The sequence below is a fragment of the Bubalus bubalis genome, chromosome 23 (genome assembly GCF_019923935.1).
Source record: "Bubalus bubalis isolate 160015118507 breed Murrah chromosome 23, NDDB_SH_1, whole genome shotgun sequence".
NCBI classification, from domain to species: Eukaryota; Metazoa; Chordata; class Mammalia; order Artiodactyla; family Bovidae; genus Bubalus; species Bubalus bubalis.
The window spans coordinates 14,999,803-15,018,821 of record NC_059179.1 but is presented as its reverse complement, the minus strand read 5'-3'; the positions used below and the strand labels follow the sequence as shown (position 1 = coordinate 15,018,821).

General features: G+C 42.6%; 1 protein-coding gene across 5 annotated transcripts in view; it reads left to right on the top strand.

Annotated features, from left to right (window-relative positions):
* Positions 1-19,019, top strand: part of MYOF (myoferlin) — a 177,675-nt gene that overhangs the window by 127,188 nt on the left and 31,468 nt on the right. For 3 of the 5 annotated variants that reach the window (XM_044935128.2, XM_044935130.2, XM_044935131.2), the window contains exons 29-40: positions 77-222; positions 2,611-2,784; positions 3,803-3,911; positions 5,239-5,316; positions 7,754-7,935; positions 8,029-8,187; positions 8,313-8,411; positions 9,348-9,509; positions 11,445-11,610; positions 14,967-15,043; positions 16,928-16,984; positions 18,366-18,377. In XM_044935128.2, the coding sequence (XP_044791063.2) occupies positions 77-222; positions 2,611-2,784; positions 3,803-3,911; positions 5,239-5,316; positions 7,754-7,935; positions 8,029-8,187; positions 8,313-8,411; positions 9,348-9,509; positions 11,445-11,610; positions 14,967-15,043; positions 16,928-16,984; positions 18,366-18,377 (1,421 nt within the window). The remainder of the gene's footprint in view (positions 1-76; positions 223-2,610; positions 2,785-3,802; positions 3,912-5,238; positions 5,317-7,753; positions 7,936-8,028; positions 8,188-8,312; positions 8,412-9,347; positions 9,510-11,444; positions 11,611-14,966; positions 15,044-16,927; positions 16,985-18,365; positions 18,378-19,019) is intronic. The other 2 variants (XM_025274124.3, XM_044935129.2) reach the window with 2 other exon arrangements.

The window sequence follows — 19,019 nt, the reverse complement described above, 5'->3', positions numbered from 1 at the left end:
ACTTTATTGCTGAAGTTTATTTGGCAATCTGGCAAGTGCATCTCTTTTGGATAACCATTCACCAACTCTATTCCAGGCTGGGAGTATGGAATTACCATTCCTCCTGATAATAAGCCCAAATCCTGGGTTGCAGCAGAAAAAATGTATCATACTCATAGACGCCGAAGGCTGGTCCGAAAACGCAAGAAAGATTTAACACAATCCACTTCGAGTACCGCAAGGGTAAGAGGAGCAGTGAGAGGGAGCAGGTGGCTCTTTCTTCTAGATCACTCAGAATCACAGTTAATCCAGCTGTTTCTACAGAAACCATTTACCTGAGACCCTGCTCAAGGGTTCTAAAAGTGTGCCCTGACCTCTGACCTACTGATTGAGGAACTCTGGGGGTAAGCCCAGCATTCTGTGTTTCAACAAGTAAGTCTTCCAGGTGATTCTGAAGCAGGCTAAATAATGAGAACCACTCAAGAGGCACTGATAGAAGCAGAAATTATTTTGGTAGCATCTTGTAGTAGTGGCAGTAGCTCAAGACTTTGAACAAGACATCTAAGGATTCAAATCCTGGCTTCGTCCCCTTTCTCATCTGCAAAATGGGTATAATATCATGCGTCTATTTAGGGTATTATAAGCTTAAATGGAATAATAATAAATTGAGTGGAACAATAATACTAATAACAATAGTAAATGGTATGTTTGTGTTCCTTCTATGATGGTAAGTACTGAATATATATCATCTCCAACCCAGAAAATCTGCGTTTCATTCTCATTGTACAGACAGTCCTCACAGAGGTTAAATGGATTTGCTTCGGGCTACCCATGTAGCTCTGTTGGTAAAGAATCTGCCTTCAATGCAGGAGACCCGGGTTTGATTCCTGGGTCAGGAAAGATCCCGTGGAGAAGGAAATGACAACCCACTCTAGTATTCTTGCCTAGGAAATCCCATGGACAAAGGAGTGTGGCAGTCTATAGTCCATGGGTTCATAGGAGTCAGACACAGCTTAGCAACTAAACCACCACCACATGTCTAGTAAGTGATAGAGTGAACTCAGGCTAAGCTCATTCTAAATAGGAATTCTTTCTAGTCCACAAAGTGCCCGGCTTACAGCAGATGTGATGAAGTGATTTTTTTATTAGCCAGTGAGCTTCTCAGTTCTTCTATGCTTCCAAAGATGGAACCATTCTCATCTTCTTATCATATCTTTTCTGCTAGCTTAGGACCTTGTTCCTAATTAATAATGGAGTAGAATGAATGAGCTGATGAATGAATATTTGTTTTGCAATCAGCCCTATCCTGATGGGGTGAGAAGTTTCTAGAGGCACTTTGACTCCGTTCTTCCACATGAGAGTGCCAAGGTGAGGTGGAAAGATCACTGAGCGACTAGTCAGAAGACCGGAAGCGTGGCGCAGTTCTACAAAGAGTATTGTCGAGAGACTTTGATCACGCTCCCCAGCCTGCCTCACTCCTGGCTTCATGAAATATTTCGATGCCACTAGTGACGCTGCTAGAGGGTTAATTACAAGATCTTCCTTGACCTGGATTTTCTGTTTATTCAAAGTTGAAAAAAATAGCCCCTACATTAATAACCTACGTGAAGCTCTTATTTCTGAAATCATAAATATTATTCAGTATTATTTTACATCTACTAAATCTAGTCATACTTTTAAGATATTTATGTAAAGTTTCTACCACTGAAATGTCAGCTACAGGAGGGCAAGGACCCTGTCTCTTTCTTCACTGCTTCCTCAGCTCTTAACCCAGTGCTGCACGGTAGGCACTTACATTTGCTGAATGAATTGAAGAAAACGTTGAAAACTGAGATAATTAAATAGAAATAGATTTTACGATAAAAGCTACCTTAGTCATTATAGTAGTTATTCTAGAAGTAGTATACCCTGATTTACTTATTAGCTATAGAAGTTTTTATCTTAAACACTTAAGCCCTGAGGAGGGTGGCATCATTTCTTCCCTCCATATGTAAAGTGGAGATAATAATGTTTTCCAAACTATATCACAATAGCAGTGTGCTTATGAGCTAGTGAAGTGAGCAAATAGAAAGCAATTTGCAAAAGAATCCATTTGATTTACCCCTGACCTCATGCCCCACCCCATCCCTGCTGCCAAGTCTAAATAAGGGGCTCCTCCTGATGGTATAGCCATCACCTTGGCAAAATCTCATTTCACTTCAGTTGCTGCTGTTCTCTCTGCATCCCCAGGGTCCATCACCTCTGCAACGGCAGAGAACCTGTCTGTTATTTTTTTAGTATTTTATTTATTTATTTGGCTGTGTCGATTCTTAGTTGAGTCATGCGGGATCTTTTGTGCACACAAGGGCACACAGGCTCGGTTGCTCTGCGGCATGTGGGATCCTAGTTCCCCAACCAGGGATTGAACCCACATCCTTTGCGTTGCAAGGCAGATTCTTAACCACTGGACCACCAGGGAAGTCCTGAGACTGTCTATTTTGTTCTCTGTTGTACCCTGGCTTCTAGCATGGTGCTTTGGCCCAGAGTAGACTTTTGATACATATTTGTTGATTGATCAGGTAAACTGCTTTATCAATATAAGGAACATTGTTATGGTGATGATTATTGTTAAATGTTTTACCTCTGTTTTAGGCCATGGCAGAATTTGAAGACCGGGATGGCTGGGAATACGCTTCTCTAATTGGCTGGAAATTTCACTGGAAACAGCGTAGTTCAGATACGTTTCGCCGCAGACGTTGGAGGAGAAAAATGGCTCCTTCAGAAACACATGGCGCAGCTGCCATCTTTAAACTTGAAGGGGCCCTTGTAAGTAATAAATAGCCAAAATTCAAATTATATTCACAGAGGGAAGACACATGCGTGTTGGATATAAGGCCACCGAATCCACTACTGTAAGATTGCACCTAATTTGGTAGAAAGCCACACATCATAGGTGTTCAGCAATGTAGAACAAATAGACCATTGACACGTGGACGGTTCTAAGAAGCCCGTTTAATATTGGTTCACCTAACTGTTTCTTCAAGTGTATCTGTTCAAAAGCCTTTGCTGTGGGTGACATCTATTAACATTCCAAGCTTAGATTCTTTGGATCATACTCTGGAAACTACAACTGTTCAGCAAGCCAAGAAAGTTAAATATACAGGTGTGAGGGGAAGGAAAACAGAAGGCTGGCTCACAAAGTCAGAGAACGATTCACCTGGAAGCACAATAGAAAGGCAGGGAGGAAAAAAGCAGAATGGCAGAAGGAATGAATTAAGAAAATGGTGGTGGTTGATTTAAATCAGTGAGGTGGTCAGGGACCATTTTTGGAAATTTGTGTTTGGACACAACCTATTTTTATATTTCTACACACTAACCTTTCTCTGTTCTTCCTCCACACTTTTTCTTCCTCCCTTCCTCCTAATACTCTTATGTATCCTTTATGCTTTCCTCCCCCCACCTCCCAGAGCTTCCCTGGTGGCTCAGATGATAAAGAATCCACCTGTAATGTGGGAGACCTGGGTTCGATCCCTCCAGTATTCTGGCCTGGAAAAGTCCATGGACTGTACAGTCCATGGGGTCCTAAAGAATCAGACTGAGTGACTTTCACTTTTCTTTCCCCCACCCCTCCACCCTCAAGGGGTAGGGGTTTGGTAAGCCTAGACTTGAGATAGAAAGGCTGGCTCTAGCTTCCCACTGTGTCACTATGCTGAGCGTCATTCATGTTTAAAAATGGAATGATTGGATTAAGAAAAACTCTTAAAACTGACCATTCCGTTTGCTTCTAATTCTTACCTCTTCATTTTTAGGCATTACTGATTGGTCTTCCTGCCTCTTATTTTAGGGCGCAGACACGACTGAGGATGGAGAGGAAAAGAGCGTAGAAAAGCAGAAGCACAGCGCCACCACTGTATTTGGAGCAAACACTCCCATTGTTTCCTGTACTTTTGACAGTAAGTTTTAAACGTGTATCTGTGAATTTCACTTCTGTGACTGTTATCTCAGGATAACTATGAATCACCAAATGTGATTTTTAAAGAATCCTTTTATGTAAATGTGACTTGCATTTTCATCATATCATGAATGTGATTTTTAAAAATGCAGTTTTAATAACTATATTTGGGGTACAGGATGGTCAGATATTTAATCTTAACATAACCTGTCTGATATTTACTCATTCTATCAAGAGCCCTCCAAAGATTATTTTAATTACTGAAAAAGTTCAGAAAGTTAAGGTTGGTTTTAGTGATACCCTTCAGGAATTTTGGAATGAAGCAGACCTACTGTATAATAATAATAGCAAATACTTATATTAGTCTTAGCATGTGCCAGGTACTGTGCATATATTATCTCATTTAATTTTTATAACAACCCTAGAAGGGAGGTACCATTATCGTTCCCAATTTCACAGGAAGAAATCAAGTACAGAAAGATTAAATTATTTGACCAAGATTTTGTAGCTTGTAGGCACTAGAGATAAAATATGAACTGAAGTAGCCTGGTTCCTAGCATTTGCATAGTGAATCACAATACTCTGAAAATTGTTAGTTGCTCAGTCCGATCTGACTCTTTGGAATCCCATGGACTGTAGCCACCCAGGTTCCTCTGTCCATGGAATTCTCCAGGTGAGAATACTGGAGTGGGTAGCCCTTCCCTTCTCCAGGGAATCTTCCTGACCCAGGGATTGAACCTGGGTCTCCTTTATTGCAAGCAGATTCTTTACTGTCTGAGCCACCAGAGAAGCCCAGGATTTGTGTAGTGAATCACAGTACTCTACCGCTTCTCAAATTATGTGTTTGCAGGGGCAGGGTGGGGTAGCAGTGTGGTGGGGAGGGTCGTTTATGTATTAAAATAATAATGAGAAGAAGTATAAAGTCTTTGAAATAACAAAGAATCACTTAACAGATAACTGTTTCCTAGATCTGGTGCTGAAATGGTATAGAAAGCCCTATTTCAGTAACTCCTAGAGACCCAGTGTCGTTTTAAAGGTAGGCAATGACAAGCAGTACCCTAAATCCAGGAAGTTTATACCAGAAGTATGCTCTCCTGATTGGTACACTTGCAATGAACTTCCTGCAGCATTTTTACAATGCTTCATTTTGCAGGAAACACTTGGAAGACACATCGTCACCATTGTATACCTTCTGTACATACAATATAAATTGTGGGGAAATGGATTTGGGTAACCCATTTATCTGAAACATATGTTGTGTCCAATAGAAAAATAGGAGTTTACAGTGTTCTGTTTCTTACAAGTAACCTGCATCCTGTTCTTTTTAGGAGTCTACGTTTACCACCTGCGCTGCTATATCTATCAAGCCAGAAACCTCATGGCTCTAGACAAGGATAGCTTTTCAGGTAAAGGAAAAAAAAACTCCATCTCACATGTTATTACACAGCAGGCTAGCTTGATTCTACTTTTCATCTAGTGGATGCTTTGAGTTATTTTGCACAACAACAAAAAGCTTTTCCTTATTGAGAGTAAGTAGTTTGATATGCATGAAGTCAAGGGCTCAGTCATTAGACAATGGCTGAGTCTGTCGAGCACAGTTGCTGAGTGACGAAGAAGATATGTGGTCTTTTAATACTAATAATCATTAAGGGATTAAGTGATGAAAATCACCAAGAAGAAAAGTAGTTTCTGCTCTCTTGTTTATACTTATACTCTTTTTACCCCAGACCTTTTGGGTTGATTGGCAAGTCAGCACATTTATGTAAATATAAATATTTTTTGTAACTCTCTAAGTTGACAAAATGATTACCACCAGTTCACCCATTTCCCTACTTTGGAGTCTATCTTGACCTTCTCTGCTGCCTGCTCCTCAAATTTCCAGCACCAACAAACCATGAGACTTATCACCCCTCACACTGACACCCTAGTTTTCTGCCTTTGGACTGGTTCTCAGAGGAAGGTTCTGGGCGCCTGCTGCTTGGGAATTTGTGTGCTGTTGCTGGTATAACCAGTTCCTGGTCTCCCTGGGCTAGTGTTGTTGTTGAGTTGCTCAGTCGTGTCCCACATTTTGTGACCTCATGGACAGCAGCACACCCGGCTTCCCTCTCCTTCACTGTATTCCGGAGTTTGCTCAAACTCACATGCATTGTGCTGATGATGCCACCCAACTGTCTCATCCTGTGTCACCCCTTCTCCTCCTGCCCTCAGTTTTTCCCAGCATCAGGGTCTTTTCCAGTGAGTCGGCTCTTCACATCAGACGGCTTCACCTTCAACATCAGTCCTTCCAATGAATATTCAGGGTTAATTTCCTTTAGGATTGGCTGCTTTGATTTCCTTGCTGTCCAAGGGACTCTTAAGAGTCTTCTCCAGCACCACAATTAGAAAGCATCAATTCTTCACTGCTCAGCCTTCTTTTATGGTCCAACTCTGATATCTGTACATGACTACTTGAAAAACCATAGTTTTGACTATAGGGACTTTTGTAGGCAAAGGGATGTCTCTGCTTTTTAATACTCTGTCTAGGTTTTTCATAGCTTTTCTTCCAAGGAGCAAGCATCTTTTAATTTCCCTGAGCTATAGGAGGAGCATTCCACTGCAGGCCAGCAGAGCGTCCCTTATGGAACCAGCTCTAGGACCAGTTGCCTGACGCTCTGCCATGCTCACATCAGTTGTGAGGTGTGTTCCGAGCACTAATATTAACCAACATTTGTGAATGGTTTCCTTTTCTGACAAATTAAGGCAGATAGATTTAAGGTTATCTCTAATGCTGCTCCAGAATGGTTTTTGAAGACATTTTTGAATATTCACCACCAGGGGGCACCCAATCATTGCAAGTCAAAGTTAATTTCTTGACTAAAGCACATGCCTTGCAGTTTGATACAGAAGATATACCATCAGCGTAAAAGCAAGGAATCCCATTCATGAGATGCTGCAATGCTAAAAGCCAGGCATCCTGTCAACTTGTGCAGAAGCTTCAAGTTAGACAGCAGGGTATTGCTCACAGAGGTCAGCTCCCAAGCAGTTGTAAAAAGGTTTAGTGAAATTATTAAGCATGGAGAAGTGGGTTACTTTTTTTTTCTTAGCTGTTTTCAGCAGTACTGAGGTATAGTTGACAAAGTTTAAAGTGAACAACGTGATGATTTGACATATGTACACCTTGTGAAAAGATTCCCACAATTGAGTGAACATATTCATCGTCTCTCAAATTTACATTTTGTGAGTTGGTGCAAACACTTAAGTTGTACTTTCTTAGCAGATTTCAGTTATACGAAAAGTACTAACTGTAGTCATCATGTTATCCACTGGATCCTCAGACCTTATTCATCTTGCAGGTGAAGTTTATACTCTTTAATTCACATCATTTCCCCTGCCCCCAGCCACCGCAGGGACCACCATTTTCCTCTCTGTTTTTCTGAGTTAAGGTTTTTTTGTTTGTTTCACATATAAATGATACCCTGTAGTTTTTGTCTTTCTGTGTCTGGCTTATTTCACTTAAGCCCTCCAGGTTCATGCATGGTGTCACAAATGGCAAAATTTCCTTATTTTTTAAGGCTGATTTATATTTTATTGTATGTATGTATCTACCTATTTAGATGGATATTTTTTCTTCATTCATTTATAGTTTGCCTTTCATTTTGTTGGTGATTCACCTTGCTGCACTGAAACCTTTTTAGTTTGAGGTAGTTCCATTTGTTTATTTTTGCTTCTGTTGCCTTAGTTGTGTCAGATTAAAAAACCATGGCCAAGTCAATGTCAAGGAGCCTACCCCTATGTTTTCTTCCAGGAGTTTTATGGCTTCAGACCTCAGCCATGGCCCACTGTTACTCTCTTTTTCTGTTTTAGATCCATATGCTCATGTCTCCTTCCTTCATCGAAGTAAAACCACCGAGATCATCCACTCAACTCTGAATCCGACATGGGACCAAACAATTATATTCGATGAAATTGAAATTTATGGGGAACCCCAAACCATTCTACAGAACCCACCCAAGGTTATCATCGAACTTTTTGACAATGACCAAGTGGTAGGTAATTTAGCATTTCTAAGATGATTTAGGGAATGATGGAGCTCTATACGGTTGTTTGTCAGAGAATTTCGGGATTGCTTGTTTCTCTAGGGCAAAGATGAATTTTTAGGACGAAGCATGTGCTCTCCTCTGGTGAAACTAGACTCAGAAATGGACATCACTCCCAAACTTCTCTGGTACCCAGTGATGAATGGAGACAAAACCTGTGGGGATGTCCTTGTAACTGCAGAGTTGATCCTGAGGCACAAGGTACTTACTGAGTTCTCACTCATACATTTTTTTCAGAGTAGCCAATTAAAACACTTGTTAACAACTCCAGGCACTGTTTACTTGAACCAAAGGGAGGCATTGACTTTTGCGTGTTTGTTTCACAGGATGGCTCCAACCTTCCCATTCTTCCCTCGCAAAGGGCACCAAATCTGTACATGGTCCCCCAGGGCATCAGGCCTGTGGTTCAGCTCACTGCTATTGAGGTATGCTGCTTGCCCTGTTTCATTGGTCAGATCAAATGGATGTGGCCACCCAACTGGAATCTTTTGTATAGGAATGGAACCTTGCTGTGTCTTTTCTTGCTATCTCCAACTTCCTTTAGAATTTGTCCACAAAACAGAAATATTCATGGAAAATAGAATACTCATCAAAGCAATAAAAACAAATCAATCCCAATATTGCTGAGGGAATTTAGAATTCCCATTTACTGGGAGCCAGTGGATTTTTAAGTTTCCCGGGTCAACTGGAGAACTGGGAGAGAGGAGATGGACTCAGAGCAGCATGTCTGTGTGTGCTGAGAAAAGGGGACCTGAGGGGGGAGGTGGAGGGGAGGGGTGGGAAGAATGGGAAATGGTGACGTGCGGGGCAGTCTGAGCAGATACAGGCGGAGGGAACTCGATGGACGGCATCCTGCCTACTAGTGAGGGCTCCCTGTTTGTCTAGTCAACAAGCTGTTACCTGGAGGTTTCCATCCTCTGTCTTGCTAATAATGACTGAGACAGATGACTTTAAACTACAGCTCTTATTTTCAAATAAATGCCTGCAGGTCAGACTCTGTGTTAAGAGTTTTACACTTGATCCTCAGAATAACCCTATGATGGGGAATACTCTCAGATCCTTTTGTAGCTGAGCCAGAGAGGTTACTAACTTGCCAGAGTTAGAGCTGTGGCGCAGCCAGGATTTGATCCCTGCGTTCTTATCTGTTCTGCTCTTTATCCGCTCAGATAAGGGAAGAAAATGGGCAAAAACACTTTCTCTGTCTGACCTCCAGGCTTTCTAGGATAACATTCTCAGAGATTTGAGGCAAATCGGTACAAGTCCATCTTAAAGAATTTACCAGTTATTAAGAAAGAATGTTTCCTTTTGAATATTTTTAATATGCTGGGTTTTCTTCCCTTCTCTTTATATTGTTCTCTTAGATTCTAGCTTGGGGCTTAAGAAATATGAAGAATTACCAGATGGCTTCTGTCACATCCCCCAGTCTCATTGTGGAGTGTGGAGGGGAAAGGGTCGAGTCAGTGGTGATCAAAAACCTGAAGAAGACACCCAACTTCCCAAGTTCTGTTCTCTTCATGAGAGTGGTACTGTATCAAGACTCCATAATAGTCCATGTGTGTTGAATTGCTGACTTGTACTTGAAAAATGAATATATACAAATCCATACATTATATATTAATATATTTCCAAAGTCCGACAACAAATAGAAAAACCCTGCCTTAGTCTGCTTGTCAGTGGCTAGCCTCCCTTAGCTTCTCACACTGTAGCGGTAGTTCCTTAAAGCTTCAACGAGCCCCAGTGACACAGAAGTATCTATGAGCAATCCTAAGGTATTTCTCCAGGAAACTTCCATCTAGTCAGCTCTCTATGACAAGCTCTTAGTCCTGCAGGAACAGAATATTAACCCCCAGCCATGCCCCTGTAGGTGTGTGAACCAGAATCCCCCATAGTGACTGGCTGGCTGGGAAAAGGAGCTGCAGAATAATGGGGTGACGGGGCTCATCCTAGGAGCCTGTGACTTCCCCGCCTCCAGGCGCCCCTAGGGATGGTGCCCACTTTTGCTCCATCGATGTTCCCCTCTGGTTATTAGAAGTTTGGTGGCCTCAGATCTGGTTCACAGTCCTCCACAGCAGACCCCATAATACTCTGGAGCAAGAAGAGGCTACTCCATCTTTAAAGCAGTTAAATCCTTAACTTTTTAAAATGGAAAAACCTTTCTTTTTATACTCTACTATAAAAAGAGATACAAAGGCATTTCCTCAGTTTTGATGGGGTGGAAGTTCCAGAATCTTCCCATTCCTTTTCCCACCCCAGTCATTTTTCTGACCTTGGGGCCTCCAACACACGGCTCTTGAACTCTAGGGTCATGTGGCTTAACTCCTCCTCTTACGGATAAGGAAACCAAGGCTTGGAGGGAAAAATGCCCTCTGCAAGTTCCATAACCGGTGCCAGGTGCCGCCTGCTGTGCTCAGAGACTCTGTCAGAAACTACAGCAGCAGCTACGTAGAGCCCAGTGCTGGCTGCATTCACACTCCCTGCATCAGTCTTCAAGCTTGCAGGGCAGGCATTTTCATCCCTCTCAAGTGTGCTTTGGAGAAAACTGAAAGGTTAAGTGATTTACACAAAGAGACACAGCTAGCAAGTGGGTGGCCAGAGTTCAGACTTAAGGTCCCTCCAGCTTCAAAGCCCATGCTTTCCCCTTGGGATGCTACCCGTGAGCACCCCCTGGAGGCTCCAAGCCAGAATCCCAGAGTGATCCCGGGGCCACTCTGCCCATCCTTGTCCTCTCGCCAGCTCCCTCCCCTGACTCCCAAGCTCTAGTCTGGGATCTAGCCTTGGTCAGCAGAAGTGAGGAAAGCCTCTCAGTTGACCCCAACTTCTATTCCTGGGCAAGGACAGAGGTGGAAATAATCTGAACCACACACCAGGCAGACCTGAGACCAGCCCATGATTCCTCAATCAGACAGTGTCACCAAGGTCACCAGATTGTACCTAGAGGAACCAGGAGACAATGAGAAAAGAGCGTCCTATTTTGGCATTGAACTTCCAGGGCTGAAAGACTCCCAAGCTACAGTTATTTCCTGTGAAGGTTCAGTTTTATCTCAATCATTTCTAGATTTTAACTAATTCTAACAAAGTGCTGACTTCACACCCTGTTAACAGAGCAGAGCCAGGGACTAAGGTACACTTTTAGTCCCTTCACGTTCATTAGTTCAGCAACCCTACTGTTATTGAGATCCCTGAGACACAGAAAGGTTCCCTAAGATCATGCCATGCAGATGTCAGTGGCAGAGCGGGGATGTGACCCCAGGCATCTGGTTCAGAGCTCAGGCCCTTCGTCTCTAGGCTGCTAGCTTGGCGTGTATGTTACTGAACTCACTGTGGGGCCCTGAGCCTATGCCAAATGGGCAGAGAGAGCCTGAGATGGTCCCTTTGGGGGAGTTAATTGGCAAAGCTGCCCTTGTCAGGACTTGTAGAGAGAAGTGACACATACCTCTGTGACCCACCTCCCTCCCCAGTTCTTGCCCAAGGAGGAACTGTACATGCCTCCACTGGTGATCAAGGTCATCGACCACCGGCAGTTCGGGCGCAAGCCTGTCGTGGGCCAGTGCACCATTGATCGCCTGGACCGCTTTCGCTGTGACCCTTATGCAGGAAAGGAGGACATCGTGCCACAGCTAAAAGGTAAATGCAAGAGACGACTGAGAAAGTAGCATTGACATAAATATACAATCATGTGTAAAACAGATAACGTGAAGCTGCTGTTTAGCACAGGAAGCTCAGCTTGGAGCTCTGCGATGAACTAGAAGGGTGGAAGGGGAGGTGGGAAGGAGGCTCGAGAGGGAGGGCATATATGTATATTTACAGCTGAGTCACGTTGTACAGCAGAAACTAACAGAACGTTGTAAAGCAGTTATCCTCCAGTTTTTTAAAAAAGGGAAATCCAAGTCTCTAAATAACATCTTGGATCTTTTCATGTTGAGCTGATTTCATCTTCACCAACTTCTCAAGGTGCAAGTACTTATTCTCCAGGTTTTGCAGATGAGGGAACAGTTTGATTGACAGCACTCCGTGTAACCTTCCCAAGGTGATACAGTTCGTAAGTGGCAGAGCGCCCCTTGAATCCTGGCCTCGTTTGGAGGGGCCCGATGCTCAAGCTCTTACCTTCTGAAATATCCTGCTCCTGGAAAAAACATTCTTTTTTTGTGTTGTCCAGCAGAAAAATCAAACGGAACAATGGGTGATTGCAGTTTGCCATGATAAATATTCTGATGGGAGATACAGGGGCCCCTCTGTGAGCACTGAAGGAGCAGGGAATTTTTAAATTGCTTTCTATCTATTGTTCCACCTCATTAATGCATCATAACATCCTTATGATGTGATTTGAAACATATGATTTCATTGTTACCCGTGGAGGAAAAAATAGTACCTGCTGAGTTTAATGCCTGGCTTTAGGTCACATAATTAATATGTAAGTGTTAGAGCAGGCTATAGTATTATCCTAGGGTTCTGTATGAAAGAATAACTATATGGATAGCATTTTGCACTTGTTTATTCAAGAATTACTTGTTTTTTAGTTTACCATGTGCCAGAGACTGTGTTAGGGGCTGGGGACTGGATCCCACCCATGAGCAAGATCCTAGAGCCCCTACGCTTGTGAGATTAGACCCAGCGGAGAACTGACACCCATTCAGCTGATCGCTGGCGGCCTCAAAACTGAAACAGATGTCTTCTGTTTGAGCAGCTGTGCTGCTAACTGGTTCTGTGTAATCTTCCATAAGGTTTGGTATTGATTTTACAGAGCCTCTGAAACTTATCTGCATTGTGGGTCTGAGCATCCCGAATCCCTGATTCAGAGAAGACAGAAAAAAATCCACAGTCACACTTGAGCCAAACCCTACATGTGTTTATCCATACATTTCCCGTGAAATGCATTTTGTGCTGAATAGATGGTGCCTAAACAGCAACATTTTTATAACAAGGATTCACATAACTGCAGGTGCTCTTTTATCTGGGATTATATAATGGAGAGAAAGTGTTTCCCTGGTGTGTTTTCTACTGCTTTCATGAGGGAACACTCTTTGATACACACATGTGAAATCATTTGGAAGGTATAAATGCACATTTTCTCTGGCCTCAGAATCTGAGTGGACCTATGTATGTCACTAGGTCAGGGGCAGACAGAGGCCTCCTGGTTCATAATTCTATGGAGTTAACGTGGTCAAGGCTTCAGAGAGTCCCTAAAGAGGAAAATTCTTAAGGTGAAAGGGGAACACAGTGTTCCCAAGACCAGAATCTGTTATTTTAGATCCACCTGATACATTGTTTAAACCAAATAGAGGTAAGAGTGCAGGGATATGCTTGGTTGGTCTCGTGGGGGAAGCACACAGAATAACTTGCCTCCCCTCCCCAAGGTGTTGTTGACATGAGCACTGTGACGTGGAGAACTGATGATATAGAAAGGATCCCCCGTGCGGTTTTCCAGCATGCCTGCCCACTCAGCCTTCTGTGCTGCTGCATTTGTTGGGAGTTGGGGGAAGCTATCTTGGAAGCATAGAGACTGCTGATAGATCTAGGAGTGCCACATGGATACTCAACCACCTAGCAACAGCATAGCAACTGGTGCATCATAGATTCTCAGTGTCAGTCTCCTCTGCTTCCCCAGTGTTCCCCCGATTGTTTCTTTGACATTTACAAAGGGCCTGCTTTGCTCTGTACTCTGGCATGACAGTTAAAACACAAGCGTTAACGTCAGAGAGACCTAGGTTACTTACATGCACTTGTGATTGATTGTTCAACCTGAAGCAGACTTGCTTTCTCTGAGCCTCAGTCTGTTTGTTTTTAATCTCTATAATGGGTATAATGCCACATATGCAATTATCCTACAAGATTTTTGAGGCGTTAAATGAGATCATGTATGTAAATAGTTTAACCCACTGCCCAGCACATGGCAGGTGCTTAAAGAATGAGTTTTCCATCCTTTATGTCCTATGCATCAATTGCTGGGTCAAACAAAAAGTTCTTTTGCCTTGGCAGAGTTTGTTCTGTCTGGGTTCTGGCTTTCTGATGAATGTCTGTCTGCCTGATGTCCTCATTCATAAAGCACATCTGTACTTCTTGCTCCATCCTGCCCCAAGCTGAAGCTTTGGTACCCCATTCAGCTGAACCAAATCTGGTGAGCCCTGGGAGGCTACTCATGAGCCCTCGCTCTAGCCCCAGACTCTAGAGCCACACATATTCTGGGAATTATTTAAAGTCAGGATGGGTGCCTTTTCCCTCTACATATACTGTAAGAGGGAGAAGGCAATGGCACTCCACTCCAGTACTCTTGCCTGGAAAATCCCATGGATGGAGGAGCCTGGTAGGCTGCAGTCCATGGGGTCGCTAAGAGTCGGACACAACTCAGCGACTTCACTTTCACTTTTCACTTTCATGCATTGGAGAAGGAAAGGACAACCCACTCCAGTGTTCTTGCCTGGAAAATCCCAGGGACGGGGGAGCCTGGTGGGCTGCCGTCTGTGGGGTCGCACAGAGTCAGACACGACTGAAGCGACTTAGTAGCAGCAGCGTACTGTAAGAACTGGGGCTGAAAGAGGCTGCTGCAACTTCAGCCGTGAAATGTGCCTATTCACCCTGCTTTGCTTTTCTGTGTCTTAGAACAGATCCCATGAAAAGGAGGCTCCTTTTCTGTAGCCCCCCAGGGCCCCAAAATCACTCCTGCATCCTCTAAAGACATGTGTTGATAAAATGCCTTTTTTGAGCATTCCATATCTATAGGCATTGGGCTAACTAAGGTGAAAGGGGAAAAAAAAAAAAAAAGGCCAGATAATCCCCTTAAAATGTCTCAAACCAATCATATTTTGGGAAAAGTGATGAATTGTTGGGTTATTTTTCTACAGTCCTGTGTGGTCTTCTCCATTTAGTAAGTCTCATCCAGGAGCAAACTCTACCATCCACTGTGTGGCTGTCAAACTTGAAATAGAAAGCTTACCACTATATTTTTATAAGTATCTGAGATTATGAAATTGTCTGTCTTGCAGCCTCCTTTTTGTCTACCCCACCCCGCCGGGACGTTCTTATTGAAATAGAGGACACCAAGCCATTACTGGCTTCAAAGGTAGGCTTAGAATTGATCGTTCATTGAATGATGTTGGCTTTATCTTCCAGGTATCTAAGCATTAGATGAATTCAGTCGAACAACCATTCAATGCGACTAAAGATAACAAACGAACTTATCATGGTAAAGAACCTGGCTCTTACATTCATCAGTAGCTTTGGTGACATTGTGTGAACTCATGTCCTCTCCCCTCAGTCACCAAGGATATTTAAAATAATACTTGGAACCGTGCTGCACTCTGCACGAGGGAGGGGAATCTGGACAACAATAAGTTTTAAAATCTCCCCAAGTGATTCTAACGTGCAGGCAGGTGTGAGAACCGTCTATGTGGATGGTCTGAGTGGTATCATTTGCAAGAGCAATCTCAGGACCAAATATACAAGCATCACAACATTCAGAAGAGAGATACATGGAGCACACCAGTTCTTTTCCCTGTAAATGAAACAGAGGAGTCATGGATTTTTTAATGACTCTATTTGTCAGTGTATGGGATATCCCTGACTTTTATATTCACTGTGGTTTTGAAATTAAGACATTGGTGGAAATGCTCACTCAGGACCCTATTTTAAAACCATTCCATCCAGTTTGACAAGAAGGAAAGGGTTGGCGGGAGGGAGTTCTCAGCCCAGAAAAAAGCAAACATCAAATATCTCCCTGTTTCTGTTGGCATTCACGATGGACTTTCACAGCATGTTTTAATGTGCAAACTGGCCAGAAAGTACACATGATTGCACTTTAATGTGTTAGGTCCATAAACAGTGCCTTTAAAGAAATTGACTTTCTTCCCACTGCATTAAACTCACTAACAATTGGACCATATTAAATGTGGGCTCCACAGCCAGCACGCTAGCAGTGTGTTTGATTCTATTCCCTGAGAACCCTCTGCAGTCAGAAATGACAATATCAAATTTGCAAAACCACTGTGTTTACTTTATAAACAACCCCAGATATTCTCAATAAAACAGTAGTAGCCCAGGGAGAAGTATAATATACTTAAGATCTTTTAAGTACATTTTCACAACTACTCTGGAAAAAGCCAGTTTAAGATACTACCCTGTGATCTGCCTCCAGATTCCATTGCCAATCAGGTCTTTGTGCCTTCTGTATACTCGGTAGCCCCAGGTATGGACGATCAAGAAAAAGAATAAAGTCACCTATGCCCCAATCACACTCATTTCTTCCCAGTAGTTAAGAGATGAGGCTGCTGGAGCGACACACAGTGAAAGCTGAATTTACAGCATATTTTAAGTTGCAACCCAGTGGGATTGAGGAAGGTCGTATCATTCTCACATACTGTATATCACTTGAATCAGCTGCTCTCCTAACACCTAGTGGATGTATACTGTGTGGATAAGAAAGGCTATTCAGAATGGCCTCTGAAAGTCTGATTCCATCTGTTCATTGGGGAAGACAGGGCTCATCTATGCAAAGTCAAATGAGCAAAGTTGAGCTCTGGAAGAGCCAATGACCAGCTTGCTGATGTCCTGGATGATATGTACATATAAAATATGTCCACACATGTAACACACATACACACATGTAATGTGTGTGTTGTGTATGTTACATGTACATGCTTTGTGTGTGTGATGAACGTCTATTACCACGAACTCAGTTCCATCCTTTTATGTGGGTCAACGGAGGGACTGGGTCAACGCTGTGCTGATGATGGAAGCTGGAGGCTGTGGCTTCAGGTGACAGCCTCATGCTCACAGAAACTCACACCACCCCCCTGTGGTGACTGAGAGCTCTCGTGTGATGGGCTCAGAACCACCACAAGTAAAGTGGGAAATACACACGGGGCAGGGTGGGGCGGATCACTAAGTGCTAGCCAGATGTCATGGACATTCCTACATGGCCGTTTCAACGATTACCTTCCAATTCCAGTGCTTAAGCAGCATGTCAACAGCACTCAGCAAAATGGCTTCTCCAAGGACAGTGCATGTATGTATGATAAGAAAACGCACGAAGCTGCCTGGGGCTGCAGGGACTTTGCTCTAGAGACTCGAACTCTCCTTTCAGATTCTTTCTAGATTTTGGAGCGAAAGATGATCTTTAAACAAATGTGATTGTTTTAAGCTTCAGGGGAGAATCTGCTGTGCCCTGTGGATGTAATGAAGCAAGTTACTTCAAGTTGCTTCAGTTACTTTTTCATGTGAAGTTACGAGCAAGCGGACGTGAATACATTTTCCTGTATTCTAGATTTTAACATCAGCAATCTGTTTTGAAAATGCTTTTTAAATCATGAACTGCTCATTTCTTTGAAAAGATTTCAAATAGATGAAAATAGATGTGAATAAAAAGATTCTAAAAATCTGAATTCAGAATGTGCAAACACTTTTGATATAAAATCCCTCTCTCCAAAATCTCATTTCAGTTGTGATAATTTAACTCTTAATCGCACTTTGATACTAATCTAATAGAACTGTTACATCTGCCTCTCTGCTTCTCTTGGCAATTCTGTGTGCTGAACAAAAGTTGATCTGGAAAATGCTGAGGGGCACTTGCAAAAGAAACCTCATAGCCATCCCGCGCTCCCTGCAGGAAGTGCCTGTAGTAAGTAATCACAGTTCCCTTATATTGGAAATGAACTTGAAGTTAGGAGGCCACAATTCTTCAAACTGCCCTGAGGGCGAGCTTGGCTAATGTTCCAGCAGGTACCAAGAGAAAAGTGAAACCCCAACATCCTAGCTGTCAATTCTTTCATCTCCTGGTAGATTCTCTATGCGGAAACTCAAAAGGGAAGGATTTGGTCAGTGAGAGACTTGACATCATAGAACAACTTTGATGGATGGATATGTATTTGGTACTTTAACATCAACATGGGGAAAAGGCAAGAAAAGATGCTTATTAATAATGATATTGCAATCATGCTGGGTATAAACATCTTGCAACAGGAGTTTTTGGAGAGATGAGAATTAAGCCAGCTGGAATATACTTTAAAAGCTAAATGGAATGAAAGGTTTGGGGCAGGAAGGTGAACAACTATACCCTGCTAATCCCCCAACGCCCTATGTAATCACTGTGCTGGTGGACAGAGATTGTCTAACTCTATTAAAATGGGACGTGGGTGACTACCTCCAAGCCTTTTGTTTTAATACTGTTTGTAACTCTTTTGCACACTTTCAGAGAAGAAACCAAAAAGATGTGTTTAATAATGAGATCATCTTGAATAAATAAACCATCAAAATGTTGATAATATAAATGATGGTTGAAAATAATGTCTGCTTTTCTCTTTCTTGTTCAACCTAATGCTCATGGTTCTCTACCTCCGTGTGAACTACACATGTTTTGCCTTCTTCCTGGCCATATATGTGATGAACAGCTAACAGAAAAGGTAACTGTTGTATACAATTTGCTAGATTTATAATTCATGTATTTTTCCTATAGCTGATAGGTAAAAAAAAAACTTTTTGAATCCAGGATTGGGTTTACTGATCCACAGAGGGGAAATAACTATATGTGTAAACATATGAGTACTATACACAGAGAAGAAGTAGTTTTTCTTGAGTATTTCTTCTGTTTTACCCCCTGATGAAATAGGAGCTGTGTTGCTGATTACATACTATTTTGGGCAACCTCTTTACTAGGTAGATTAAGATGCAGGTGGGTCTGATGAGGATCTATTCTTGTTATAAATCTGAGTGGAATTTATAGTCATAGCCTGCTATAAACTACAGCCTTCTGGAGTTTGAGAATATTCCACAAGTGATTCCAAATGCCATCCCTTCTGCCCAAAGAACCACCAAAGTTTCTCAACTCTGGCTGCACATTGCCTGAGGAACTTTTGAAAGCATCCTGGATGCCAGGTCTCACTCCAGGCTGATTGAATTAGAATTTTCAAGAATAGATTGGGAGCCACTGGTCTAAACAAAGCATAATGCCTCCGTACTCTTGCTTCACATTTTATAACCAAAGTTTCTCCTCCTAATCATCTTATTTGATGTCCAGAACAACCCTATGAGAATGATGTGGAAAG